Source organism: Trachypithecus francoisi, unplaced genomic scaffold (genome assembly GCF_009764315.1).
Source record: "Trachypithecus francoisi isolate TF-2019V2 unplaced genomic scaffold, Tfra_2.0 Lachesis_group2, whole genome shotgun sequence".
Classification (NCBI taxonomy): domain Eukaryota; kingdom Metazoa; phylum Chordata; class Mammalia; order Primates; family Cercopithecidae; genus Trachypithecus; species Trachypithecus francoisi.
Genome location: NW_022681465.1, coordinates 160571172 through 160599057, shown reverse-complemented (window position 1 = coordinate 160599057; position 27886 = coordinate 160571172). Strand labels below are relative to the sequence as shown.

The 27886-nt window shown below is 38.1% G+C and overlaps 1 protein-coding gene across 3 annotated transcripts in view; it reads right to left on the bottom strand.

Annotated features, from left to right (window-relative positions):
• FNIP1 (folliculin interacting protein 1) overlaps positions 1-27886 on the bottom strand; it is a 155126-nt gene that overhangs the window by 88010 nt on the left and 39230 nt on the right. For all 3 annotated transcript variants that reach the window (XM_033181332.1, XM_033181335.1, XM_033181334.1), the window contains exons 2-3: positions 11356-11482; positions 983-1117 (exon numbers count right to left, since the gene is read on the bottom strand). In XM_033181332.1, coding sequence (XP_033037223.1) covers positions 983-1117; positions 11356-11482 — 262 coding nt within the window. The remainder of the gene's footprint in view (positions 1-982; positions 1118-11355; positions 11483-27886) is intronic.

Here is a 27886-nt window from a genome sequence, read left to right as displayed (position 1 = left end):
TAGTAGAGATGGGGTTTCTCCATGTTGGTCTGGCTGGTCTCGAACTCCCAACCTCAGGTGATCTGCCTGTCTCAGTCTCCCAAACTGCTGGGATTACAGGCATGAGTCACCGTGCCCAGCTCACATGGCTACATTTTTTAAAAATCATAAAACTTTCAAAGTTGTGCAAAATGGTGTAAGTCATGATGGTGTTGTATGGCACAGTACTATTATGGATTTGTTAAGATATCATGCCTAAAGGGGAGGTAGAATAGAAAAAGGCAGGGGGAACTGTGCAGTAAATCCATCTAGAGTTTAGTAATTTCAGACTCTTTTCACATAGTTTGTCCCATGGATTAGGTACAAAGATCAATTTCTATCAGAACACAATCATTTCATTACCAGTAATTAAAAAGCCAGATTCTATTTTTGATACTGTATAAATATAAAATACTTGTGATTAATGCAAACGTGGATGACACAAATAAATTTACATCAGACGACACTTGCTGAGCATTAGACCAAACACCGATATTACACAAAATGTAATACATTTAGAGAAGTTCCTATGTATTATACTTACTAATACGTTTAATTCCATGTTTTACAAGAAGTCACATTACTTTTGAAAAATAACACTGTGTGTTATGTATACTTCCAATCATACTTTAATTTCATAAAACTGAAACTGTATTGGTATTTTGTATTTATCTTCATAAATAATGAAAAAATATGTAAAACAAGAAATTATTCTGATAACCCAATCTAAATCTGAATTGGGAAATATAAGGAGAAAATACTTGTGCAACCTACACCTACAGCTCTCTACTTCTCCTATTCTAAGATTTGTCAAAGTTCATAAACTTACTTATCTGTCACTCCAGCTTCAATGCAAGCTCTAGGAAGATAAGGACTAATTGCTATTATATCTCCACAGTTCATTGGATGATGTTCAAAAATATTTATAAATGAATTAATAAATAAATGACATCAATGATCTTACCTGGTACTTAAGACACTGGTCTTTTATATCAGAAGATGAAGTCACAGAACTATCTAAAGAGGAAGAACTGTCTCCTCCAGGTTTCAGTTGGCAGCATTTCCCAAAGACTTTAACTTGAGCATCACTGCAGAGTTTCTGAAATACAGATAATATTTCCATTCATATTTTAACAGATTTTTAACCATATACCAATTTCATCAAAGTATAAAAACCTTTGGAAAAAACAAGAATGAAATAACTCAAAATAATACAACCTTAATATGGCTATTTGCATTTGGTATATTTTCTCCAGTATTATTTTCTATTTTTTGTCTTATAACCAGAATAGTATCTGTGGGGTTTGTTATTTCTGGCCAACATTATTACATCCTGAGAATTTTCTAGATTACCATGGCCTACACGATGTTCATTAATACCAATGTAATAATATATTGCAGTAGTTTTCAAATTATTTGGTCTCAAAACCCCTTTATGGGCCAGGCACGGTGGGTCACACCTGTAATCTCAGCACTTTGGGAGGCTGAGGCAGGCGGATCACCTGAGACCAAGAGTTCAAGACCAGACCGACCAACAGCGAGAAACCCCATCTCTACACTAAAGTAAAGACAAAAATTAGCTGGGCGTGGTGGCACATGCCTGTAATTCCAGCTACTTGGGAAGCTGAGGCACAAGAATCTTTTGAACCTGGGAGACGAAGGTTGCAGTGAGCTGAGATTGTACCACAGCACTCCAGCCTGGGTGACAGAGTGAGACTCTGTCTCCAAAAAAAAAAAAAAAAGCAAACAAACAAAACAACCCTTAATGTTCTTACAAGTTATCGAGGATCCCAGGAGTCTTTTGTGTACATAGGTTACAATTATCAATATTTTCCCATATTAGAAATTAAAACTGAGACCATTTAAAAAATACTTATTCATTCATTTAAATATAATAATAAACCCAAGTAAATGTAAGTAACATTGTTATAAAAAAACTACCTATTTTTCTGGGGAGAAATGCAGGGATGAAAGGAGAAATGCAAATGAGATTTTTATATTTAACTATACATAAATACATATGTTTATTCTATTGAAATGAGAATATAGTCATGCAATATTTAAATTTTTAATGAGAGAGTGAACTTAAGACCAGATGAATGTGCAGTCTAGTATGGAAGAAAAATGTATTTCTTTTTTTTTATTCCTCTTTCTCTTTTTCCTCCCCAACATCTTTCACTGCTAACAACTACCAAAGTTACAATCCACCAACATCTGTGATATTCCTAAAAGTATTCCATTGCTTTATCACAGTTACCAGTACGTCCATTCTTCCATTTAACAAACCTCAGGCAGGTTTTTAGAACAAATAATCTGACTAAAGTCAAATTTACTGAAGACTGATTGTTTTCTAGTTATCAACATCACCAAAGGCATCATTAAAAATTGCATGTAGTAGTCTCCAATTATCTCTAACCAAAAACTTAAAGTAAAAATAATAAAAGCTTTAGAACTAGATATGAGTTCAAAACCTGGATCCTTGAGCAAGTTAACTGACCTCTCTAAACCTTAATTTGTTACTTGTTTAATGGGAAGAAAAACCCTACCTAACAACACTTAAAGAAATGTCTGTGTGTGTGTATATATATATTTTACATACACATATATATAATACATATTATGTATAATATAGTATCCTAGCTATCCCCACAGAGCTGGGTCTACAGGCATATGCCACCACATCCAGCTAATTTTACTTTTTGTAGAGACAAGGTCTCATCATGTTGCCCAGGCTGGTGTCAAACTCCTGGGCTAAAGTAATCCTCCCACTTTGGCCTCCCAAAGTGCTGGGATTACAGGTGTGAGCCACTGCATTCAACCTAGATATAACTGTTATTAGAAAACAGTTAAAATGAGGGACTAACATAATTGAAGTCAGGGACTTCACCAGATATTTCCATGTATGTTTCAACACTTGATAAAAGTATGGGTATTTTTACTATGGGTCTCCTTCGCCACATCTTAATAACCTTATTACTTATTGATCACCAACAAAATGCCAGGCCTTAATGTACATTTTCTCTAATACTGAGCGTAGTAGATATTATTAACCCTATTTTACAGATGAGAAACGTGACGCTCAAACAGGTTAAATAACTTCATCAAGGTTACAAGAGCTAGTAAATCTGTTATCTAAACCCAGTTGGCTTGACTTATCCACTATCACAAACCACCATTTCATCAGTCAACAAAAGTATTTAAGTACTATGTGTTCTAAGCCAGGGGGTGGCTGCTGACCAGTGCCAGTCCATGGCCTGTTAGGAACCGGGCCACATGGCAGGTGGTGAGCAGTGGGCAAGTGAGCATTACCGCCTGCACTCCATCTCCTGTCACATCAGCCTCAGCATTAGTTCCTCATAGGAGTTCGAATCTTATTCTGAATTGTGCACACGAGGGATCTATCTCTAAAGAGATACAACAAATAAATGCAATGCAAGATTCTCAACTGGATCCTTTTGTTATCCAGGATGTTATGTGGAAAATCTGTCAAGTTTTAATGGGATCTGAGGTTATAATATATCAAAGATTTCCTGAATTTTTGCTGTATTGTGGTTACGCAGAAGAAAGTTCATGTTTTTAGGAAATACACATTGAAATATTCAAAGTTGATGGGTTATCAAGTACGCAGTTTACTCTCATTCCGTTCAGTAAAGCAAAAGTTCTCTGTATTGAACTTGCAACTTATTTGTGATTGTTTCAAAAAGTTAATAAAAATTATAACCTAGTTAGAGAAAGACAGTTGTGTTTTTCAGTAACATTTATAACTTTTTTTGCATAATTTGAAGGTATTTGTTTTCGTGGGTTAGACATAAAGTATGGCACCACTTATCTGAGATAACAAAGTAAAATAATACGAAACTGAACCCTTTTTCCTACAATTCCTGCTTATAGAAGTCCTGTGCTTACATGAGGGATTGTTGTTGACTGCACCTTGTACCCCCATTACAGGACCATCCGCCACTGTAGTTGTTGCTGTTTGGTTTCAGAAAAGCCACGACTTCAAGATGGGAGGGAGTAGAGAAACAACAGCTGAGGAGCTGATGGGAGAATAGTATGTGTGTGTATGTGCATCCTTTTGTACACACTTTTAGGCATGTTTTTATGCTTTAGTCCTAGAACTGAAGTATGCCCCTTTTCTTCCTCTAGCAAACTGCCTTTTGTTTCAAAGACTGGACATACATGGTTACCTCAGCCTGGAATGTCTTTCCAGCTCTCTCAAGTGCTTCCTCTTTCACCTTAACTCTTACGCATTTTTCCCCCATAGTCTAAGCTTAAAACATCACTTTCTTATCTCACTAGACTAAATGAAGTCCTTTCATGGCAATTCACTAAAACATTGTCATCCTTTAACCTCTTCATCTGTAAATTGGAATAATGATAGTACTCTTCTGTTTTACATAATTTACTCTTTACATTTAAAGGTAGTAAGTACTAACGTAAGTTAGCTGCTGCTATCATTATTACTTTCATTAGACATACTTGAAATATACATTTCATTACACATACTTGTGTAATTATCTGTTAAATGTCTCTTTCTCCTGTCAGATTGTTAGTTCTATGAGGAAAAGGACTATGTCTTTTTTTATTCACCTGTATTCCCTAGTGCTCAACAGCGGTTGCCAACCTTTTTGGCACCAGGCACCAGTTTAATGCAAGACAATTTTTCTGCAGACTGGGGTAGTGTAGTGGGGATATGGTTTCAGGATGAAACTGTTCAACCTCAGATCATCAGGCATTAGTTTTTGTCATTAAAAAAGGAAAGACCTGAAATCTCAGTATAGGTTTTCTTGCTGTTATTTTTAAGAGATGAGTTCTCACTATATTGCCCAGGCTGGCCTCAAATTCCTGAGCTCAAGCGATCCTCCCACCTCAGCCTCCTGAGTAGCTGGGACTACAGGCATGTGTCACCACGCCCAGCTTCAATACAGTTTTGATTTTCATTTCTTAATTATGGATAAGGGAGAGGATCTTATAAATGTAAGATTTTATTAAACGTGTAATAGCAATTTGTATATCAACACTCTGCTCTTGTCCTTCACTCAATTATCTACTGAGTGGTTCTTGATTTCTAGGACCACTGTTATATTAACATTGGCATTTTATATTGTCAAAGTGTTTTCCCAGGTTGCCATTTGTCTTTTAACTTTCCTTATGGTGTTGTTTTGTTTGTTTTATCATGCAAGTTTAAAAAAAAAAAGGCTGTCAAATTTGTCAATCTTTTACTTTATGGCTTCTGAATTTTAACTCATAGTCAGAAATATCTTTGCTTGAGACAAAGAGTCTCGCTCTGTTGCCCAGCCTGCAGTGCAGTGGCATGACTGCAATCTTGGCTCACTGTAGCCTCTGCCTCCTGTGATCAAGCAATTACTATGTCTCAGCCTCCCTAGTAGATGAAACTACAGGCGTGTGCCACCACACCCGGCTAATTATTGTACTTTTTTTTAGCAGAGATGGGGTTTCACCATGTTAGTCAAGCTGATCTTGAACTCCTGACCTCATGTGATTCAGCCTTTCAGCCTCCCAAAGTGCTGCGATTACAGGCATGAGCCACTACATCTGGCCTTTTTTCTTTTTCTTTTTTTGGCAGGCGGGGGAGAGGGCCTTGCTTTGTCACTTAGGCTAGAGTAAAGTAGTGTGATCCTGACTCATTGCAACCCCCACTTCCTGGACTCAAGCAATTCTTCTGCCTCAGTCTCCCAGCAGCTAGGACTACAGACACTCAGCACCACACCCAGCTAATTTTTATGTTTTTTGTAGAGACGGGGTCTTCCTATGTTGGCCAGACTGGTCTCAAACACCTGGCCTCAAGTGATTCACCCATCTTGGCCTCCCAAAGTGCTGGATTTACAGGCGTGAGTCACTGCACCCAGCCTAGAATACCTTTTTCACTGCACAGATATATAGGAACTCCCTCATTTTTTCTTTTGTAATGTTATAGTTCTATATTTTTATATTTAAATGTTTGATATGCTTGGTGTCATCCTGATGTTCACTGTAAGATATGAATCCAAATTAAGGCTGGGCACAGTGACTCATGCTTGAGCCCAAGAGTTTGAGACCAGCCTGGATAAAATAGCAAGACCCCATCTCTAAAATAATAATAATAGTAAGTAGTAATAATATGAGTCCAAATTAATCTTTCTTCCACATGGCTTAATTGTCTCAACACCATTTAAGATGATGCCTTAATCATATACCAAAATTCCTGCATGTATTTGGATGTATTTCTGATCCTTCATTTTGTTCCATTAGCCTATTGCCTATTTATGTGTCAATAACACAGTCTTAAATACTGAGACTGTGAAGTATATTTTCAAATGTGATAGGACTGGCTCATCCTCACTGCCCTTCTTTTTCAGAGTTTTCCAACCAATCATTGCTAATTTTTTTCCATTTGAACTTTAGAATCCACTATTTAGTTCCAGACACTACCCCCACCCCAAACACAAAAATAAGGATAACACTGTTTCTGTGATAGCATTATTTTACAAAGCACTTTGGACAACTTTATAACATTGACTACTGCCATAGAATATGTTTTGCCTTTCCATTTGTGAAGGTATGCTCTTACGTCCCTTAATAAGAATTTTTTTTTTTTTTTTTTTGAGATGGAGTCTCGCTCTGTCGCCCAGGCTGGAGTGCAGTGGCGCGATCTTGGCTCACTACAAGCTCCGCCTCCCAGTTTCACACCATTCTCCTGTCTCAGCCTCCTGAGCAGCTGGGAGTACAGGCGTCTGCCACCACGCCTGGCTAATTTTTTGTATTTTTAGTAGAGACAGGGTTTCGCCGTGTTAGCCAGGATGGTCTCAATCTCCTGACCTCGTGATCCGCCTGCCTCAGCCTCCCAAAGTGCTGGGATTATAGGCGTGAGCCACCATGCCCAGTCTAAGAAGACTTTTAAAGTTCTAAACTTATAGATTTTGTTAAGTTTATGCATAGGCAACTTTGTCATTTTAATATCTATTTTAAATGAATGTTTCACTTTTATGTGTTCAAACTGGAAGCTATTTGCACATATTGAGCTTACTGATTTCTGTATATTAACTTAAATCCAATTATCTAACCAAATACTTGTGCAAATTTGATATCATAAATAAGACTCACTATTCAATTAGCACTGTATGATGCTTCAGAGTATTTCCCGTATCTCAAAATCTATATTCACCTTTCCAGAGTTACCTGAATTTACTGATGTACAACTTTATCCTTGTTTACAATCAGTGAAAGCTGATATATGTGAATGGTCATATAACCTCACTGGGAGCTCATGAAATAGCATTGCACTGTTGCTGACATAAAAACAATGTCTAGGATAAGGAAAATAGCGTGATAAAATCACAATGGATCCATTTGGCTATGTTAGTGTTCATATCGAAACCACATCTCAATATTTTTTTCTAATATGGGAAGGTTCTTCTGTCAGAAGTGTTTCAATCAGAGCAACTCCATCTTGAATAGGGGTTGGGTAAAATGAGGCTCAGACCGACTGGGCTGCATTCCCAGATGGTTAAAGCATTCTAAGTCACAGGAGGAGATAGGAGGTTGATACAGGTCATAAAGACCTTGATGATGAAAAAGGCTGCAGTAAAGAAGCTGGCTAAAATGCACCAAAACCAAGATGGCGACAAGAGTGACCTCTGGTCGTCCTCACTACTACACTCCCAACAGCACCGTGACAGTTTACAAATGCCACAGGAAAGGTCAGTAAATTACCCTATATGGTGTAAAAAATGGGAGGCATGAATAATTCACCCCTTGTTTAGCATACAATCAAGAAATAACCATAAAAATCCACCATCAGCAGGCCTCGGGGCTGGTCTGCCTATGGAGTTGCCATTCATTATTCCTTTACTTTCTTAATAAACTTGCTTTCACTTTACAGACTTGTCCTGAATTATTTCTTGCTCAAGATCCAAAAGAACTCTCTCTTGGGGTCTGGATCCGGACCCCTTTCCAGTAACACTTCTTTAAGATCACTACACAAATTCACTTTAATTGGGTTTTATAGTTCAACAGTCATTTTTCATAAAATATAACAGATCTGAAAAAACGAGTTCTGAGAAAGCTATACACTTGATTAACAATTTTATTTCAACTTATATAAGACACTATTTGAGCATGCAAAGTACTTTGGTTTCTGAAACATAATCAAAGCATTTATGTAGTTCACTTTGTATAGAATTTAAAATGAAATAAAATACATAGCTTCCTAATTTTCTCCCAAAACCCATTAAATATACTCTACATAAACAATGTCTGTTTTGCATGGAAATATAAAAATGATCTGCTTATGTTAATAAACTGCTGTTATAGTCTTCATTGACAATTCTTTGGTTCAACCAAAAGCAGAAATGGATCAATATTCCACTGTGAAATATTGTCTTCTCTCCCACTCCAGATAAAAGGTACTCAAAGTGAGTTATGATAATCTATAATCTTTACAAGGAAAACTGCCATGTGTCTTACACATTTAAAAGGACTTCAATAAGTATTTTTACAATGACTAATTTTTAATGCTGAAATAGCTTCAAAGTAAACAATCAATAGGATTTTGATTTAACTAAATACATTCAAACATATTGGGTGGGCCCAAATATTACTATCTTCTACTCCTACCTGGCAACTTTTGAATGACATTTTTTCAAAAATAATCTTAAAATTCAGATTCAGGCTGATAACAAACTGTCCCAAGTAGCCTGAAGAGGAAGGACTGCTTGATCCCAGGAATTCAAGTCCAGCCTGGGCAACATAGCAGAACAGACGGACGCTGTTTCCAAATGAGAAAATGTTTTAATTTTTTTTGATAAAGGGAACAGAGTAAAACAATTTTGTAAGCTTCACATTCTAAAGCTTGACTTTCTGTTTATAACTCATGGTGACATCATGTTCTCATTTTTTTAAAAAGAATGTTTTCAATAAAAGTTTTGGTAAATAGGCCGGGCAAGGTGGCTCACGCTGGTAATCCCAGCACTTTACGAGGCCAAAGCAGGCGGACAGCTTGAGCCTAGAAGTTCGAGACCAGTCTGGCCAACATGGCAAAACCCCATTTCTACTAAAAATATAAAAATTATCCAGGCGTGGTGGTGCACACCTGTAATCCCAGCTACTCGCAAGGCTGAGGCATGAGAATTGCTTGAGCCTGGGAGGCAGAGGTTGCAGTGAGCTGAGACTACCACTGCACTCCAGCCTGGGCGAGAGAGCAAGACCCTGTCTCAAGAAAACAAACACCAACAACAACAAAAAACCCTGTCTCAAAAAAATAAAAAGCTTTGGTATATCGAATGGTCAAAATAGTATTTGTAGTCCTTATTCTCTCTTGTAAATTGTTTTAAACTAAGGAAAGTTTTTTAAAACTAAGAAAGAAGAACATGAGAAGTAACTTCAACATTTACCATAGCAAAATAGAATATTGTACAAATACAGCAAAGCTGAATAATTTACTTTCATCCAGCAAACTGCTAATGCTTAAACATAACGTCATTATTATGTATGAACCCAAATTATAATGTAGAAAGTTTAAAAAAATTTACAACACAATGTCCTTCTTTCCATATATAGAACCCAGGACAAACAATGAGTAATTCAATATGTACAGTAGTGTTCAAAAGGAAGACATAAAATCTTCAGGAAGTATTCACAGGATTTTGAAAATAAACTTCCTAACAGTAATTACAACTGATCAAAATATGTCCTAAGTACTTACCACATGTAAGGCAGTGTACAGTGTAGGAAATAAAGGTGAGTAACAGGACAATTTTTTATTTTAAGGTTTTTTTTTTTCCCAGTCTAGTAACAAATACACATACAAATACAGCTATTATATAGAAGGCTATGAATGTGAGTAACGAACTATGAGAATTCTGATGGAGGAGAAAATAAATCTACCTAGAGAAAATCAGAAAGGATTCATAAAGTTGTCATAAAATAAACCCTGAAGGAGGATAAATTTTCAACTAAGGGAGATAGTACACAGGATAAAGGCATAATAAAATAAATGAGACCGGAAGTAGTCAACAATGTTTGATTTCTAGACACTGATGAATTTCTAGGAAAGTTTTATAATAAAAAGAAGAGTAGACTTATAGGCAAATTTCAGAAAGTTGAGTAATAACTGGAGAAGAGAGTCAATATATTACTACTGAGACACCAAGAGACAGAGAAGAAGATCAAGGAGAGACCAACAGATAGAGGAACTGAGAAGAGACACTCTAGAGAGCCTGAGTGATAGAGAGAAAAAGGGAAAATGAGAGACACCAACAGACACCAAGAAAGATGACTGAGAGGGACAAAGAGGCCCGGGATGGGAAAAGAGAGAGGACACTGTTATGGACTGAATGCTTGTGTCTCCTCAAAATTCATATGTCGTCCTAACCCAACATATGATATCAGGGAGGTGGGAACTTTAGGAGGTGATTAGGTCATAAGAATGAAGTCCTCATGAATGGGGTTGGTACCCTTATACAAAGGACTGTGAAGAGTTCTCTTGCCTTCGTTCCACCATGTAAGGGTAGAGTGAGAAGTCAGCAGTCTGCAACCCAGAAGAGAGGCCTCACAAAAAACCCAAATATGCTAGGAGAAACAAAAGTTTCTTGTTTAAGGCACCCAGTCTACAGTACTTTGTTATAGTAGTCTGAACTAGACAAACACAAACCTGAAGGAAAAAGTAAAGAATATTTTGTTAGTGTTGGGTAAAGAGGCTTTGTGAATGTTTCCAAGCAAAGAGAAAAGCTGAGAGGGAAGAAGGAATACATCAGCAGGAGATAAATTAATGAGACTAATGAAGCATCATCCCAGAAAAGGTATGCAAGGAGAGTTCAAAAAACAGCATGAGTCCATTCTTACAGGGCTGTTTAACATAAAAAAGAAAAGCTGCACAAACACACAATGAATAGCATTAATCAAAATTAAGAGTAAAGGAGAGGTCATATGTTGAAATTCAATAGGATACTATCAAATACAAAAAAAAAAAACTTCAATAAATGCTTGTCAAAAAAGTAATCAAAAATAATTGAGATAATTTAAAAAAATCAGCCTCAGCCAAGTTCTGCTGAGCTGTCGTTAGCAATCTAAATACAAATAAGACATGCTTATCACATTTGTAGTTAGCCTTGGATTTCAACTGTCTGCTTGACCATCTCCAATTCTGTGACTCTTAAGCATCAAACCACTCCTCAGCTATTCAAACCAAAATGTTAGATTCACCAAACAATTCCTTCTCCCTCAGCCCCAACATCCAGTTATTTTCTTCTGTCTCAGCCCCAATTATCCAGTTTGATAATACTGAAATTATCAAAATATTCAACATTAAAAGTCAACCAAAACAATGATGATGCTCACCGATACTGATATGTCCTCATTTTTTCTCTTAACACTGGAGTCAAACAAAACATTTCTCCCTCGTCTTTCACAGTCTTGATATACAATCAGTCGAATCTGGCTTGGATCAAACTCTGGTAAAGGCCAACTTGAAAGAAAAGTAAAGATCCATTAGAGTTACATTAATAAATATTCCATATATATTCTTAGAAATAAACCTATATGATAAAAGCCCAAAATTATCTTATTGTTAAATAATATATAGATCTTTATATAAAATATCACCAGTTCATGGCTGAAAACTTTAAAGTGAAAATAAAGGCAAAACAAAATTATTTTTATTTCAAAATAATAGTAGTAACTATCACTTAATATATATATAGTTATCCCATATCATTTTTAAAAGCATTAACTTAATAAATATACATAAGCATATTTAACATAATGAAAATAAGTATTGATTTCATGTGATGGACCAAGATGACAAAATAAGGTTAACCCACATTTTTAAGTAGTTTTGTTACTATTTCTCCAATATGGAAATGTGAAAAATGAAATGGCTTTCGTTTAAATAATAGCAAAGAACTCACAAGACAAAAAACAAAAAAAAAAAAGTGGAGAGCAATCAAGTATAGTGAAAATTCTCATATGCTGTTGGTATGAATATAAACTGGTACAACTCCTGGGTGCAGTGGATCACACCTGTAATCCCAGGACTTTGGAAGTCCAAGGTAGGAGGATCACTTGAGCCCAGGAGTTCAAGACTAACCTGGACAACATAGTAAGACCCCATCTCTACAAAAAGTTAAAAAAATTAGCTAGGCATGGCAGCATGCATCTGTAGTTCTAGCTACTTAAAGAGGTTGCAGTGGAAGGATCGCTTGAGCCTGGAAGGTCGGGGCTACAGCAAGCTGTGATCGTGCCACTATACTCCACCCTAGGTGACAGAATGAGACCCTGTCTCAAAAAATAAAAATAAAAAAAAATAAATTGGTACAATCTCTTTAGAAAAGTTTTTTGAAAATGTATATATATATGTGTGTGTGTATATATATATCTGCATGTGTGTGTATACTTTATTACATATGTGTATAAATATATACACACAAACAAATCCAGTAAAAATGAAGCTGATACCAGCAATTCCACTCCAGAAAAATTTATCACAATGAATGAATTTCAGCTATAGGCAAAAATGGATAGACCACAAGCAAAAGAAGTCAGACAACGACTCTCACACACACACAGATAGCTACTGTATTTTTCCACAGAGGTTAAAAACGGGCAATGTTTGTCTAGGGGTGCATACTTAGTTTTTCAAATATAAAGAAAACAAAGTAAGTAACGACCTCCAGAGTTTGAAGAGTAATTACTTCTAGGAGTAAGGTGGAGGGAAAAGTGTAACCAGAAAAGGGACATAACAGGTGAACTGGGGCAATGACAATGTTCTGTTTTGACCAGATAGTGCTGACAGGGATCTTTACAGTATGTATTTAAACAGTACATCACAATTGTTTTATGTACTTTTATATATCCATTACATTCCACAATTTAAAAGATTAATGGGGTGGATGAGGTAGGGAAGAAGGGAAAGAGAAAACAAACCAAGTGACAAATATCTGGTGAACTGAACACAATACAAATCACAGGACACCTGCTAAGAAATGGGAGCACTGACATGCCAGGAGCTGTTTCTTATTAGTTACAGCAGGCTATTCATTTTTCAGGAGTTACATCCATATATCTCATGACGCTGAGGTTTGGGGTACAACTGATGCTGTCACCCAGAGAGTGAGCACAGAACCCAACCATTACGTTTTTCAACTCTTGCCCTTCTGCCTTGCTCTACTAGTCCTCAGTGTCTATTGCTGCCATCCTTATGTCCACAAGTATCCAATGTTTAGCTCCCACTTATAACTGAGAACATGTGCTATTTGATTTTCTGTTCCTGCATTAATTGACTCAGGATAACGGCCTCCAGTTGCCTCCGTGTTGCCGCAAAGGACAGGATTTCATTCTTTTTTATGGCTGTGTAGTATTCCATAGTACATATGTACCACATTTTCTTTTCTTTTAGTCAATTGTTGAGTCAATTTACTTAATAAAATATTATTTAGTCAATTATTGTAGCAGGAAGAAAGAGTAAAACCACAAAATACAAAAAAAGTTTAAGACAATTAAAAGAGTCACTATATTCTCTTGCATTTATAACTATTCAGATGAATAACGAAGGAACAAAATATCATTTAGTCAATTTTTGAGAAAAATACCTGATTTTATGTTCTAAGGCATTTTGTAAAATAAGAAATGATTATGCTAACTAGATATAAGCCTTGAAAATGAATAGACATTTACTGATTCAGATATAGACTAGTTAGACCAGTTATCTAATTAATTTGGAACAAACAATAAGTTAGGACAGTAAATAGTAAAATTTCACAAGGGTCTCTGTATGAGTGAAACTGCTCCTGGCCGGGCGCGGTGGCTCAAGCCTGTAATCTCAGCACTTTGGGAGGCCGAGACGGGCGGATCACGAGGTCAGGAAATCGAGACCATCCTGGCTAACACAGTGAAACCCCATCTCTACTAAAAAATACAAAAAACTAGCTGGGCGAGGTGGCAGGCACCTGTAGTCCCAGCTACTCGGGAGGCTGAGGCAGGAGAATGGCGTAAACCCGGGAGACGGAGCTTGCAGTGAGCTGAGATCCGGCCCCTGCACTCACTCCAGCCCGGGCGACAGAGTGAGACTCCGTCTCAAAAAAAAAAAGAAACTGCTCCTTTAGGGTTTACATTTTTAACAGGGGAACTAAAATATGAATCAGTTTTTTGTCTTTTATATTTAATTTTTTTTATACTTTATGTTCTAGGGTACATGTGCACAACGTGCAGGTTTGTTACATATGTATACATGTGCCGTGTTGGTGTGCTGCATCCATTAACTCGTCATTTACATTAGGTATATCTCCTAATGCTATCCCTCTCCCCTCCCCCTACCCCACAACAGGCCCTGGTGTGTGATGTTCCCCTTTCTGAGTCCAAGTGCTCTCGTTGTTCAATTCCCACCTATGAGTGACAACATGTGGTGTTTGGTTTTCTGTCCTTGTGATAGTTTGCTCAGAATGATGGTTTCCAGCTGCATCCATGTCCCTACAAAGGACATGAACTCATCCTTTTTTATGGCTGCATAGTATTCCATGGTGTATATGTGCCACATTTTCTTAATCCAGTCTATTGTTAATGGACATATGGGTTGGTTCCAAGTCTTTGCTATTGTGAATAGTGCCACAATAAACATAACGTGTGCATGTGTCTTTATAGCAGTATGATTTATACTCCTTTGGGTATATACCCAGTAATGGGATGGCTGGGTCAAATGGTATTTGTAGTTTTAGTTCCTTGAGGAATTGCCACAGTCTTCCACAATGGTTGAACTAGTTTACAGTCCCACCAACAGTGTAAAAGTGTTCCTATTTCTCCACATTCTCTCCAGCACCTGTTGTTTCCTGACTTTTTAATGATCGCCATTCTAACTAGTGTGAGATGGTATCTCATTGTGGTTTTGATTTGCATTTCTCTGATGGTGAGTGATGATGAGCATTTTTTCATGTGTCCATTGGCTGCATAAATGTCTTCTTTTGAGAAGCGTCTGTTCATATCCTTTGCCCACTTTTTGATGGGGTTGGTTTTTTCTTGTAAATTTGTTTGAGTTCTTTGTAGGTCTGGATACTAGCTCTTTGTCAGCTAAGTAGATTGCAAAAATTTCTCCCATTCTGTAGGCTGCCTGTTCACTCTGATGGTAGTTTCTTTTGCTGTGCAGAAGCTCTTTAGTTTAATTAGATCCCATCTGTCATTTGTGGTTTTTGTTGCCATTGCTTTTGGTGTTTTAGACATGAAGTCCTTGCCCATGCCTATGTCCTGAATGGTATTACCTAGCTTTTCTTGTAGGGTTTTTATGGTTTTAGGTCTAACATTTAAGTCTCTAATCCATCTTGAATTAATTTTTTATAAGGTGTAAGGAAGAGATCCAGTTTCAGCTTTGTACTTAAGGGTAGACAGTTTTCCCAGCACCATTTATTAAATAGGGAATCCTTTCCCCATTTCTTGTTTCTCTCAGGTTTGTCAAAGATCAGATGGTTGTAGATGTGTGGTATTATTTCTGAGGGCTCTGTTCTGTTCCATTGGTCTATATCTCTGTTTTGGTACCAGTACCATGCTGTTTTGGTTACTGTAGCCTTGTAGTATAGTTTGAAGTCAGGTAGCGTGATGCCTCCAGCTTTGCTCTTTTGGCTTAGGATTGTCTTGACAATCGGGGCTCTTTTTTGGTTCCATATGAACTTTAGTTTTTTCCAATTCTGTGAAGAAAGTCATTGGTAGCTTAATGGGGATGGCATTGAATCTATAAATTACCTTGGGCAGTATGGTCATTTTCACGATATTGATTCTTCCTATCCATGAGCATGGAATGTTATTCCATTTGTGTGTGCCCTCTTTTATTTCACTGAGCAGTGGTTTGTAGTTCTCCTTGAAGAGGTCCTTCACATCCCTTGTAAGCTGGATTCCTAGGTATTTTATTCTCTTTGAAGCAATTGTGTGTAGTATTCCATATACATATGTACCACATTTTCTTTATCCAATACACCACTGATGGGCCCCTAGGCTGATTCCATGCCTTTGCTATTGTGAACAATGCTGCAATGAACATACAAGTGCATGTGTCTTTTTGGTAAATTTGTTTTCTTTTGGATACTCAGTAATGAGATCGCTGAGTTGAATGGTAGTTCTCTTTCAAAGGTGCTTGACAAATCTTCAAACTGCTTTCCACAGTGGCTAAACTACTTTACATTCCTATCAATGGTGTATAAGCATTCCCTGTGCCCCACAGCCTCACCAGCACCTGTTATTTTTTGACTTTTTAATCTGACTGGTGTGAGATGGTATCTCATTGTGGTTCTGATTTGTCTTTCTCTGACGATTAGTGATGATGAACATTTTTTCATGTTTGTTGGCAGCCTGGATGTCTTCTTTTGAGAAATATCTGTTCATAGCTTTGCTCACTTTTTATAGGGGTTGTTTTTTGCTTGTTAAATTGTTTAAATTCCTTATAGATTGTGTATATCAGACTTTTGTCAGATGTACAGTTTGTGAATATTTTTGGCCATTGTGTGGGTTGTCCACCAGACACAATTCTTCACTTCCTTAAGAGAGCCTTAACCCTAACTCTGTCAACGTATGTGAAACTATGTATAACTGGCAACATAAAACATCTTCATCCCAAATTCTTGACAGAAAATATAATTTTAGTTTTCTTCTGTCTAATCAGCAAATGTCTGTGTGCTAGTAAATGATAAAGACATACCTAGACATCCAGGCTAAAGGAGAGACTACATCAGAGTCTACATCAGAGACTCCTCCTTAAACCACAATGACTTGCATCACACTCAACTGTTTCTACTAAATTGTGCTTTCACACTATGCAAAGGAAACTATAAAGGAACAGACTGACAAAGGATGAAAATAGGGAAAGGGGTCTCATGGAAACCAATGAAAAAGAATATTTTAGAAAAGAAAAAGAAATACCATGGCACGAATAGGTTTACATATATGTTGATGACAGAATCTGAGGTCGAGGAGAAACACAACACCTCTGAGGAAGTAGAGAACAGGATATAGAGCACAAGAGAAAGGATTAGCTCAAAGAAAAGAACTCTCACACTAGGAGGGAAAGAAGGGAGATAAAGACGTACATGGGTGCAGAAAGATTTGTAGATATGAAGGTAAGGTGCGGAGGGAATCCATAGCTAAGAGATCCATTTACCTTGTCAAGCAGGTGAACGGAAGTGAGGGAAAGGCGGTAAGACGTGGGGATAGTAGAGAGTAAAAAAGATAATAGCGGTTGTTGGGAAATAAAATACAGTCATTCGTTTTGGTCAACAACAAACTGTATATATGATGGTGGTCTCATAAGATTATAACGCAGTTCAAAAACTTCCATTGCCTAGTAACACTGTAGCTGTCATCACATGGTAGCACAAAATATTACTCACATGTTTGTGATGATGCTCATGTAAACAAACCTATTGCACTGCCAGTCATATGAAGGTATTATAGATACAATTATGTAAATACACAATACTTGATAACAAAAGACTACGTTGGCTAGGTGCAGTGGCTCACGCCTGTAACCCCAGCACTTTGGGAGGCCGAGGTGGGCAGATTACAAGGTCAGGAGATCGAGACCATCCTGGCTAACATGGTGAAACCCCATCTCTACTAAAAGTACAAAAAGAAAAAAAATTAGCCAGGCATGGTGGCATGCACCTGTAGTCCCAGCTACTCAGGAGGCTGAGGCAGCAGAATCGCTTGAACCCGGGAAGCAGAGGTTGCAGTGAGCCGAGACTGTGCCACTGCACTCCAGCCTGGGCAAAAGACTGAAAAAAAAAGACTATGTTACTGCTTTATGAATTTACTACACTTTTTTATAATTAAAGTATACTCCTACTTATAAAAAAATTAACTGTGAAACAGCCTCAGGCAGCTCCTCCAAGAGGTATTCCAGAAAAGGGCATTATTAGCCTAAGAGCTGACAGTTCCATGTGTGTTATTGCCTCTAAAGACTTTACAGTGGGACAAGATGTGGAGATGGAAGATAGTGATACTGATAATCCTGACTCTATGTAGGCCTAGATTAATGGTGTGTTTGTGTCTCAGTTTTTAACAAAAAGCTTAAAGAATTTTAACTGAAAAAAGCTTAGAGTAAGGACATAAAGAAAGAAAATATGTTTGTACAGCTGTACAATGTGGTTGTGTCTTAAGCAGTGTTACTACAAAACAGTTCAAAAGATTTTAAAATTAAGAAGTTTATAAGTAAAAAAGTTACAATAAGCTAAGGTTAATTTTATTATTGAAGAAAAACATTTTTTAATAAATTTAATATAGCCTAAGTATACAGTGCTTATTTATAAAACCTACAGTAGTGTACAACAATATTCTAGGCTTTCATAGTCACTGACTACTTACTCACTGACTCACCCAGTAACTTCCAGTCTCACAAGATCCATTCACGCTAAGTGCCCTATATAGGTGTACCACTTTTTATCTTTTTTTTTTTTTTTTTTTGGAGATGCAGTCTCAGTCTGTAGCCCAGGCTGGAGTGCAGTGGTGCAATTTCGGCTCACTGCAACTTCCGCTTCCTGGGTTCAAGTGAATCTCTTGCCTCAGCCTCCCCAGTAGCTGGGTTTACAGGCGTGTGCCATCATGCCATCATGCCTGGCTAATTTTTATATTTTTAGTAGACATGTGGTTCCACCATGTTGGTTAGGCTGGTCTCAAACTCCTGACCTCAGGTGATCCGCCTACCTCAACCTCCAAAAGTGCTGGGATTACAGGTGTGAGCCACTGTGCCCGAACGACTTTTTATCTTTTATACCATATTTTTGCTGTACCTTTTCTATGTTTGGATATGTTTAGATACACAAATACTTACCATTTTGTTACAACTGTCTACAGTGTTCAGCACAGCAATATGCTGTACAAATTTGTAGCGTAAGAGCAAAAGGCTATTACCATACAGCCTAGGTGTGTAGCAGACTATACCATCCATCTAGGTGTGTGTAAGTACACTCTGTGATGTTTGCGCAACAACAAAATTACTAAAAATGCATTCCTCAGAACAGAGCCCCATCGTTCACTAGTGCATGAGTGTATGTTGAATACAAAACATAAGATTTCCAGGCAACGCTGTACATCTACATAACGTTGAAGACTACGACCTAGGACGATGTACTGGCTGCAAACTACAGTTAGGTGATTTTCTCCAGTAGGACCTCATGGGCTTGAATTTGGATCAGACTGTGCCAAGGTAAGGGTTTTGACAGGTATACGGAACAAAAGAAAAGAAAGGCTATGGAAATGGAGAAGACTGACAAGAATACAGCTGAATTGATCTAAGCTAGTTAGGGAACACAGTGATGGAACAAGGATAACAGAAGAAAATGGAGGGCCGGGCGCGGTGGCTCAAGCCTGTAATCCCAGCACTTTGGGAGGCCGAGACGGGCGGATCACGAGGTCAGGAGATCGAGACCATCCTGACTAACACGGTGAAACCCCGTCTCTACTAAAAAATACAAAAAAACTAGCCGGGAGAGGTGGTGGGCGCCTGTAGTCCCAGCTACTCGGGAGGCTGAGGCAGGAGAATGGCGTGAACCCGGGAGGTGGAGCTTGCAGTGAGCTGAGATCCGGCCACTGCACTCCAGCCTGGGCGACAGAGCGAGACTCCGTCTCAAAAAAAAAAAAAAAAAAAAAAAAAAAAAAGAAAATGGAGGCAGTAGGGCCAAAGAGATGAAAAAAACGCAAAGAAGGGGAGTGCGAGACAGAGAGTACAAGGAATAGGAGGCTATAATTCACAGGGCAGGATCCTAGAGTTTAAGATATTAGAGGTAGAATAGTTCATTTATTCATTAAATACAAATATGTAACTACTATGTGTCAAGCAGTGGTTAGGGCAAGACAAGAAAGAACCTGCTCTGGAAGAAAGATACAACAGTAGTTAAGCAAAGAAATAAATTAACTTGATAATTTCAGGTCAGTCAATAAACTATGATAGAAGGTGGTAGTGAGAGAATGGTTTGTGTTGGGGGAGGTATATTCTTTCTTTTTGTTTTTTGTTTTGTTTTGTTTTGTTTTTGACACAGAGTCTCGCTCTGTCTCCCAGGCTGGGTGCAGTAGCATGATCTCAGCTTACTGCAACTTCTGCCTCCTGAGTTTGAGAGATTCTTCTGCCCCAGCCTCCCAATTAGCTGAAATTACAGGTATGTGCCACCACACCCAGTTAATTTTTGTATTTTTAGTAGAGACATGTTTTGTCATGTTGGTCAGGCTGGTCTCAAACTACTGGCCTCAAGTAATCTGCTGGGATTACAGGCAGCACGAGCTACCATACCTGGCCAGTATATTCATTCTTTAAAAGGTGCCTAATATGGACAAAATTTTCTGGAGAAAATAAAAAGCTGGGCTTCGCTAGATATGAGGTCTTCTAATAGACCTTATATAAGCAATGATGCCATCTCATTTAGCCAAACTCCTTTGGTCTCCCAAACACCCAAAGAATAAAATCCAAGTTCCTTTGCTCAGATGTAAAGGTCTTCATGGGCTGGCCCAGATCTGCTTTTCCGGACTCCTTTCATGTTACCCATAATTATCATCATACTGATCTTCTCAAAGGTGCCAAGATATATCAAGTCCATGCCTTTGTACAAGCCATGTCTTCTACCTGAAATATTCTCACTCTCTCTGGCAAATTCTTATTTATTCTTAAAGATCTAGCTCTAAATGTCACCTCTTCTAAAAAGTTCTTATTCATTCCTCCAAGCAGAGTTAGCCACTGACTTTTGGGATTACACTTTATCTTAGATTATAAATCTAATAGTATCTTCATCAGATTGTCCTGTAATTTATCTGTTCACATGCCTGTTTCTTCCACTAGGAAAAAAAGCTCCCTGAGGGAAGATCTTATTCATCTTTCAATTTCCAGTCCCAAGCTTCGTAAATGAGTAAAACTACATATCCCCAAGTAAATGTAATATCATAGGCACTAAATATTTCAGGAGTGAATGGATTCCACAATCTGGAAAAAAAAAAGAAAAAACAAATGTGCTTTCTTTAAAAAGTTAAAAGGCATGTCCATCAACTCATGAATAAACAAAATGTGGTATGTCAATACAATGAACTCTCTGGACATAAAAAGAATGCATACTACATGGATGAACCTTGAAAACATTAAATTAAGGGAAAAAGCCAAACACAAAAAGGCTACGTATGATGATTCCATTTATATGACTTGTCCAGAATAGGCAAATCCATAATGACTGCAATGTGTATGGGGTTTCTTTCTGGGGAAATGAAATGTTTTAGAATTAGACAGTGGTGATGGTCACCAAAAAACTTTGTAAATGTACCACAAACAAAAACAACAACAAAACAACAACAACCAAACGAACCTAAAACACTGAATAACGCACTTCTGAAGAGTAAATTTTATAGAATGTGAAGTATATCTCAGCAGTAATAAAAAAGGCTTTATTACCAAACTTATTTGTGAATTTGTATTCTTTGCTAATTTAAAATAGGACTTTATGAAAAAGGTAAAACTATAAAGCTTCTATAAAGAAACACAGGTGATTATGCCACCTTAGGTTAGACAAAGATTTCTTAAACCAGATACAAAAACTACTACGCATAAAATAAAAAATTGGTAAGTTGGACTTTATACAAATTTTAAACCTGAACATCAAAAAAAAGAGCTAAAAAAAAAAGGCCAACCCAGAGATTGGAAGATAATATTTGCAATGCATATATCTGATAAAGCACTTATAAATAGCCAAGACAACTCCCACAAAGCAGTAAGCAATAAACAATCCAATTTTAAAAGGGTACAGGTACAACTTGGGCATTTCACAAAAGGATATATATAAATGGATAATCAGCATGTGGAAATGATAATTAACAGTGTTAATCATCAGAGAAATGCAAATTAAAACATGGCCATGGCCAGGCACGGTGGCTCACACCTGTAATCCCAGCACTTTGGGAGGCCAAGGCAGGTAGGTCACCTGAGGTTGGGAGTTCGAGACCAGTCTGACCAACATGGAGAAACCCCATCTCTACTAAAAAAACACATAAAATTAACCAGGTATGGTGGCGCATGCCTGTAATCCAAGCTACTTGGGAGGGTGAGGCAGCAGAATCGCTTGAACCTGGGAGGTGGAGGTTGTGGTGAGCCACGATTGCATCATTGCACTCCAGCCTGAGCAACAAGAGCGAAGCATCGTTTCAAAACAAAACAAAGACAAAAACAAACAAACAAAAAAACGTGGCCATAATCATCAAAATGGCTAAAACTGACACAACTAATAACAGCAGTGGTTGGCAATAATATGAAGCCCTTGGAACTCCCATACATTGTTAGTAGGAGTGTAAAAGTGTACAACCATTTTTAGAGTATTTCTTGGCAGCTATGATTCAGCAGTTCCTCTCACAGGAATTTATCCAATAAAAATGAAAATAAATGTTCACAAATACTTTCATAGAAATGTTCACCGCAGTTTTATTTAACCCCAAATGCCACAGAGAATGGATAAACAAACTATGATATATTTCTACACTGAAATACTACTCAGAAATACCAAGGAATGAATTCCTAATCACACGGTAACAAAGATGAACTCAAAAACTACTGTTGCCTGAAAGAATCCAGACACAATGGGGCACATACTGATAATTCTATTCATATGTAGAAGAGGTAAAACTAACGGACAATGATAGAAATCAAAGCAGTGATCACAGGTAGGGAGTGAGAGGAATGGAGCAGAAATGTGTACTAAGGAACTTTCCAGAGTGATCAAAATGTTCTTTATCTTTATTGCCATTGTGGTTAAATAGATGCATATATTTTTCAAAATAAATTATACATTTAAAATATGTGCATTTTATTACATGTAAATTATAGCTCAATTTTTAAAAGAGAAAGACTAAAAAAAGTAAAACTATATTAATCAAGTTACATTACATTATAGACATCTCATTAAAACAGAGATTTTTTTTTTTTCTTGAGACAGAGTCTCACTCTGTCGCCAGGCTGGAGTGCGGTGGCGCAATCTCGGCTCACTGCAATCTCCACCTCCCAGGTTCAAGCGATTCTCCTGCCTCAGCCTCCCGAGTAGCTGGGACTACAGGTGTGCGCCACCATGTCCAGCTAATTTTTGTATTTTTAGTAGAGACAGGGTTTCACCATGTTGGCCAGGATGGTCTCGATCTCTTGACCTCATGATGTGCCTGCCTTGGCCTCCCAAAGTGGTGGGATTATAGGCATGAGCCACCGCGTCCAGCCTAAAACAGACGTATTAAACATTTACCACACTCACAACATAATGCCAGGTACTGGGAATATTTCTCTTGTCACATTCTTTATGTATTCATTCACTGACTTAAAAGCGTTCATTCAGCATGAAAAGAAAAAGATGGCCATACCATGAAACGCTCAGTCTAATAGAAAAGATAGACAAATGATTTTATCAATGTGATACATGATATGACTGAAGCAAACTTACAATCTAGATAAGAGGTGTGCATAGGCAGGTCAGGTAAGAGTTTACTGAAGAAAAACCATAAATGATATACAATAAATAACAAATAGTAACTAACACACCACATCTATTGTATGCCAGCTACTGTTCTAGGTGCATTACATCTTTTAATTCATTTAATTTTCACAATAGTAATTCATTTGATCTTTACAACAACTCTACCTGGCTGGTACTACAATTACTCCTATTTTATAGTTAAGGAAATTTAAGGCATAGAGAGATTAAACAACCTGCCCAAAATAACACAGCTAGCTAGTAAATGTATCAAAGCTGGGTTTAGATTCCAGGTAGTCTTTCAGTCCATTATCTAAATCATTCTGTATGGCCTTGGCCTCTTGAGTAGGAAGTGATACTTCAAGTTTCAACTTCAAGTGATGGGCAGGGGAGAAGGGCATTCTCTTCTCTGGAAGAAGAAAATAGCATCTGCTGTAATTCTTAGTGACCCTAGCTCAGGAGTGTGCACTGAAGTAACAGGCAGAGCTATAAGGGCAGGCTGGAGCATCAGACGAACAGACATAACCAGTTCAACACACACATATGGACTTCTTCATCCAGGCAATGAGTAAACAAAGGTTTTAAACAATAGCTAACAAGATCACTTGTGCATTTTAGAAAATCAGACAGAAACTTGAAGAACTGATAAGACAGAGAGAATCCTGGAGAAAAGAATGTTATACCCTGAACTAAGGAATAGCACTGAAAATAAAAAGTGATAGAGCTAGATCTTATTTAGAAGGCAGAGATAGGAACTGGAAGAGTATACGGGGAATAAAGGATGAAAATGGCTGACTCTCAGGTTTCAGATTTGACGACACGAGATACCATTAACCACCATAAAGAATATCTTGGGAGGGGGAGTAAGTTGGGATAAGGGTGTTGCCAGATTGAGTTCAAGGGGGCTGTGAGACAGCTGAAGAAAAGATGTGCAACAGATTGATGAAAAACGGTCTGGTGGCCAGGCACAGTGGCTCATGCCTCTAATCCCAGCACTTTGGGAGGCCAGGGTGGGTGGATCTCCTGAGATCAGGAGTGTGAGACCAGCCTGGCCAACATGGCAAAACGCCATCTCTACTAAAAATACAAAAATTAGCCGGGCATGATGGTGGGCACCTGTAATTCCGGCTACTTGGGAGGCTGGGGCAGGAGAACCACTTGAACCTGGGAGGCAGAAGTCACAGTGAGCCAAGATTGCACCACTGCACTCAAGCCCGAGTGACAGAGCAAGACTTTATCTCCAAAAGAAAAATAAAAAGAAGAATGGTCTGGAGCTCAGGAGAATGGCCGGGAATAGAGTTCCAGACACAGGAGTTACTGACACACAATTGGTAGTGAAATCTTCAGGGAGAACATATTAATTGAAAACAGAAAAGAATGTGAAGAACTAATAAACTAGAATTTTAGAATATATCACTATTTTAAGAAAAGAGAGAAGAAAAGCAGAGAAGCCAGGGAAGATTAGTAAAGACAGACTACTAGAGAGGAAAAGAAAACTCATGGTAAAGCAAAGTTACAAAAGTTAAGGAAGATGGGCCAGGCACGGTGCCTCATGTCTGTAATCCCAGCACTTTGGGTGGCCGAAGCGGGTGGATCACCTGAGGTCAGGAGTTCGAGACCAGCCTGGTCAACATAGTGAACCCTCATCTCTAGTAAAAATACAAAAATTAGTCAGGCATAGTGGCACTTGTCTGTAGTCCTAGCTACTCGGGAGGCTGAAGCAGGAGAATCGCTTGAACCTCGGAAGCAGAGGTTGCAGTGATCCAAGACTGCACCACTCTACTCCAGCTGGGTGACAGAGAGACTGTCTCAAAAAAAAAAAAAAGGGTAAGGAAGATGAAAAGAAAGGAATCACGCACAATGCAAATGTTGCAGAAAGACCAAAATTTATGAAGAGTAAAAGTGTTCATGGAAGTTAGCAATTTGGTGTCTTTGGTACTCTTGCTGGAACAGTTTCAGTGGAGGCAGAGGGGAAGGAATAACCATGTAACTATTGATTGAAGAGAAAGAGCTGAGAAAGGTAATATATAATATTCCATGTAAAAAAGGAACAACGAGGAATAGTGTGACCATATAACCCACCATCTAAGCTGCAGTTTTAAAACTAAAAAGGGATCCTAAACAGATAGAAATAAACTGAAATTATCTTGAATCACTAAGATGCATGGTCACTCAGTCAGGTAAAGAAGTGAGGCTACAAGAGCCCTTCTTTTAAAGCAGGAACAAAGGTGTATGTGTATGAAATACACTGGTGTATATATAGAGGAAAAAAGGCATCTATTTCCTTTCTAATATTTCCAAGTTGAGGGGAAGGAATCAGAAAAAGAATTTAAAGGTAATCAGAGAGAATTTTTGGATTAAGATCCCACAGAAGTTAAGACACAGCATCCTAGGCAAGTGTACCCTAATGAACAGCAGAATACACTTAATGAGGTAAGGTAAATGACCCACAGGTGAAAATTACTGCAGGTAAGTATGCAAACTGGAGAGATGAAATCGATATCTGATCATTTGTTTTTTTCTAAAAAGCAGGGGTCAAGCATATTTACAAGCATATGTGACGTGGGTGGCCTGAATTGGGGTATAGGATTTGAGATATAAAAGTCCAACATAGTCATCAAAGAAAATAGGGAAAGGTGCTAGCCTAAGAAAAGCAAAAGGACTATCAAACCATATTTGAGGGCCCAGCCGAGTTGGAAGCCTTAAATCTGTGATAGGACCAATTTTCTGTACTACCACAGAAGAGTCCAGGTATGAAAGGGCCAAAAGTAGACAATGGATTTAATAGATTTTCTGAGCAGCCACAATGAAAAGGAGCAAGGCGGTTAAGAGTGACAGTGAGAAAGATAAGTCAGGACTGACTGACTGAGGAAATGTGGCCAGAATGGAGCCGATAGGAGAAAAGGAAGTATAATGTGGAGACATGGGAACACTTTTACACTGTTGGTGGGACTGTAAACTAGTTCAACCATTGTGGAAGACAGTGTGGCGATTCCTCAAGGATCCAAAACTACAAATACCATTTGACCCAGCCATCCCATTACTGGGTATATACCCAAAGGAGTATAAATCATGCTGCTATAAAGACACATGCACACGTACGTTTATTGTGACACTATTCACAATAGCAAAGACTTAGAACCAACCCAAATGTCCATCAATGATAGACTGGATTAAGAAAATATGGCACATATACACCATGGAATACTATGCAGCAAAGGATGAATTCATGTCCTTTGTAGAGACATGGATGAAGTTGGAAACCATCATTCTCAGCAAACTATCATGAGGACAAAAAACCAAACACCACATGTTCTCACTCATAGGTGGGAACTGAACAATGAGAACACTTGACACAGGAAGGGGAATATCACACCCTGGGGCCTGTTGTGGGGTGGGGGGAAGGGGGAGGGATAGCATTAGGAGACATACCTAATGTAAATGACGAGTTAATGGGTGCAACACACCAACATGGCACATGTAAACATATGTAACAAACCTGCACGTTGTGCACATGTACCCTAGAACTTAAAGTATAATAATATTAATAAAAATCACATACAGTGGTCTCAATGAAGTTAAAGCACAAGTCTGAATAAGGATATGAGAGATCAAAGGATATGAAGTTGTGGTCAGAATGGGAAGATCTAAGAAAGAGAGGAGAGTCAGTTAGCTAACAAGGCTCAAAGTACAGCCAAGAACATAAAAAGGTAGAGAATAAAAGAAGGAACTGGAAGGCCAGAATGTTAGATGTGTGGGCTGCTCAAAATGATGGCACAAAGGGACTAGAAAGAAGGACTATCAGCCAAGTGTCAAAGTTCTTGATGAATAGTGGGCAACCATCTGGTACATGTCAGCCATGGATGCCAATAGCAAAATAGGGTAAAGTGTGGTACAATGTCATAGGCCTCATAAAGAACAGGTTTTCATGAGAGGACAAGAATAGTCTCCAGGCAATAGTGACAGGGCCAAGTTACTAGGCCCAAAGTTGGGTAGTGTGTGGCAAAATAAACATTCCCTACTGGAAGGGCAAAAGGAAGAATTATGGCCTCTGGCCTCTGAAGGAAAAAAAAAAAGGTGGACAAATTGGGAAGAAAGTGGGGACACAAGGAAGGAGTTCTAAATGATGCAAAGAAAAGGCAGGGTAGGCATTATTAGATAGGGGAGGGAAGGATGGAGTAAAACATGAAAGCTCACTTTATAGAAGGGCTGATTTATTTTGGGTCATATCTGAATAGCACAGGAATGTCTAAAGCAGAGATGAAAATAATATAGCTTTATGTTTAAACAGAAATCTTGGTGAAGCTGTTTTAGTCTAGATCAGACATCCCTAGAGTCATAAACAAAAAATGAAAACAAAATGCTGGTCAAAATCATCTGGGAAGACATGTGTACTTCTGCAGGGTATGTCTCTGAAA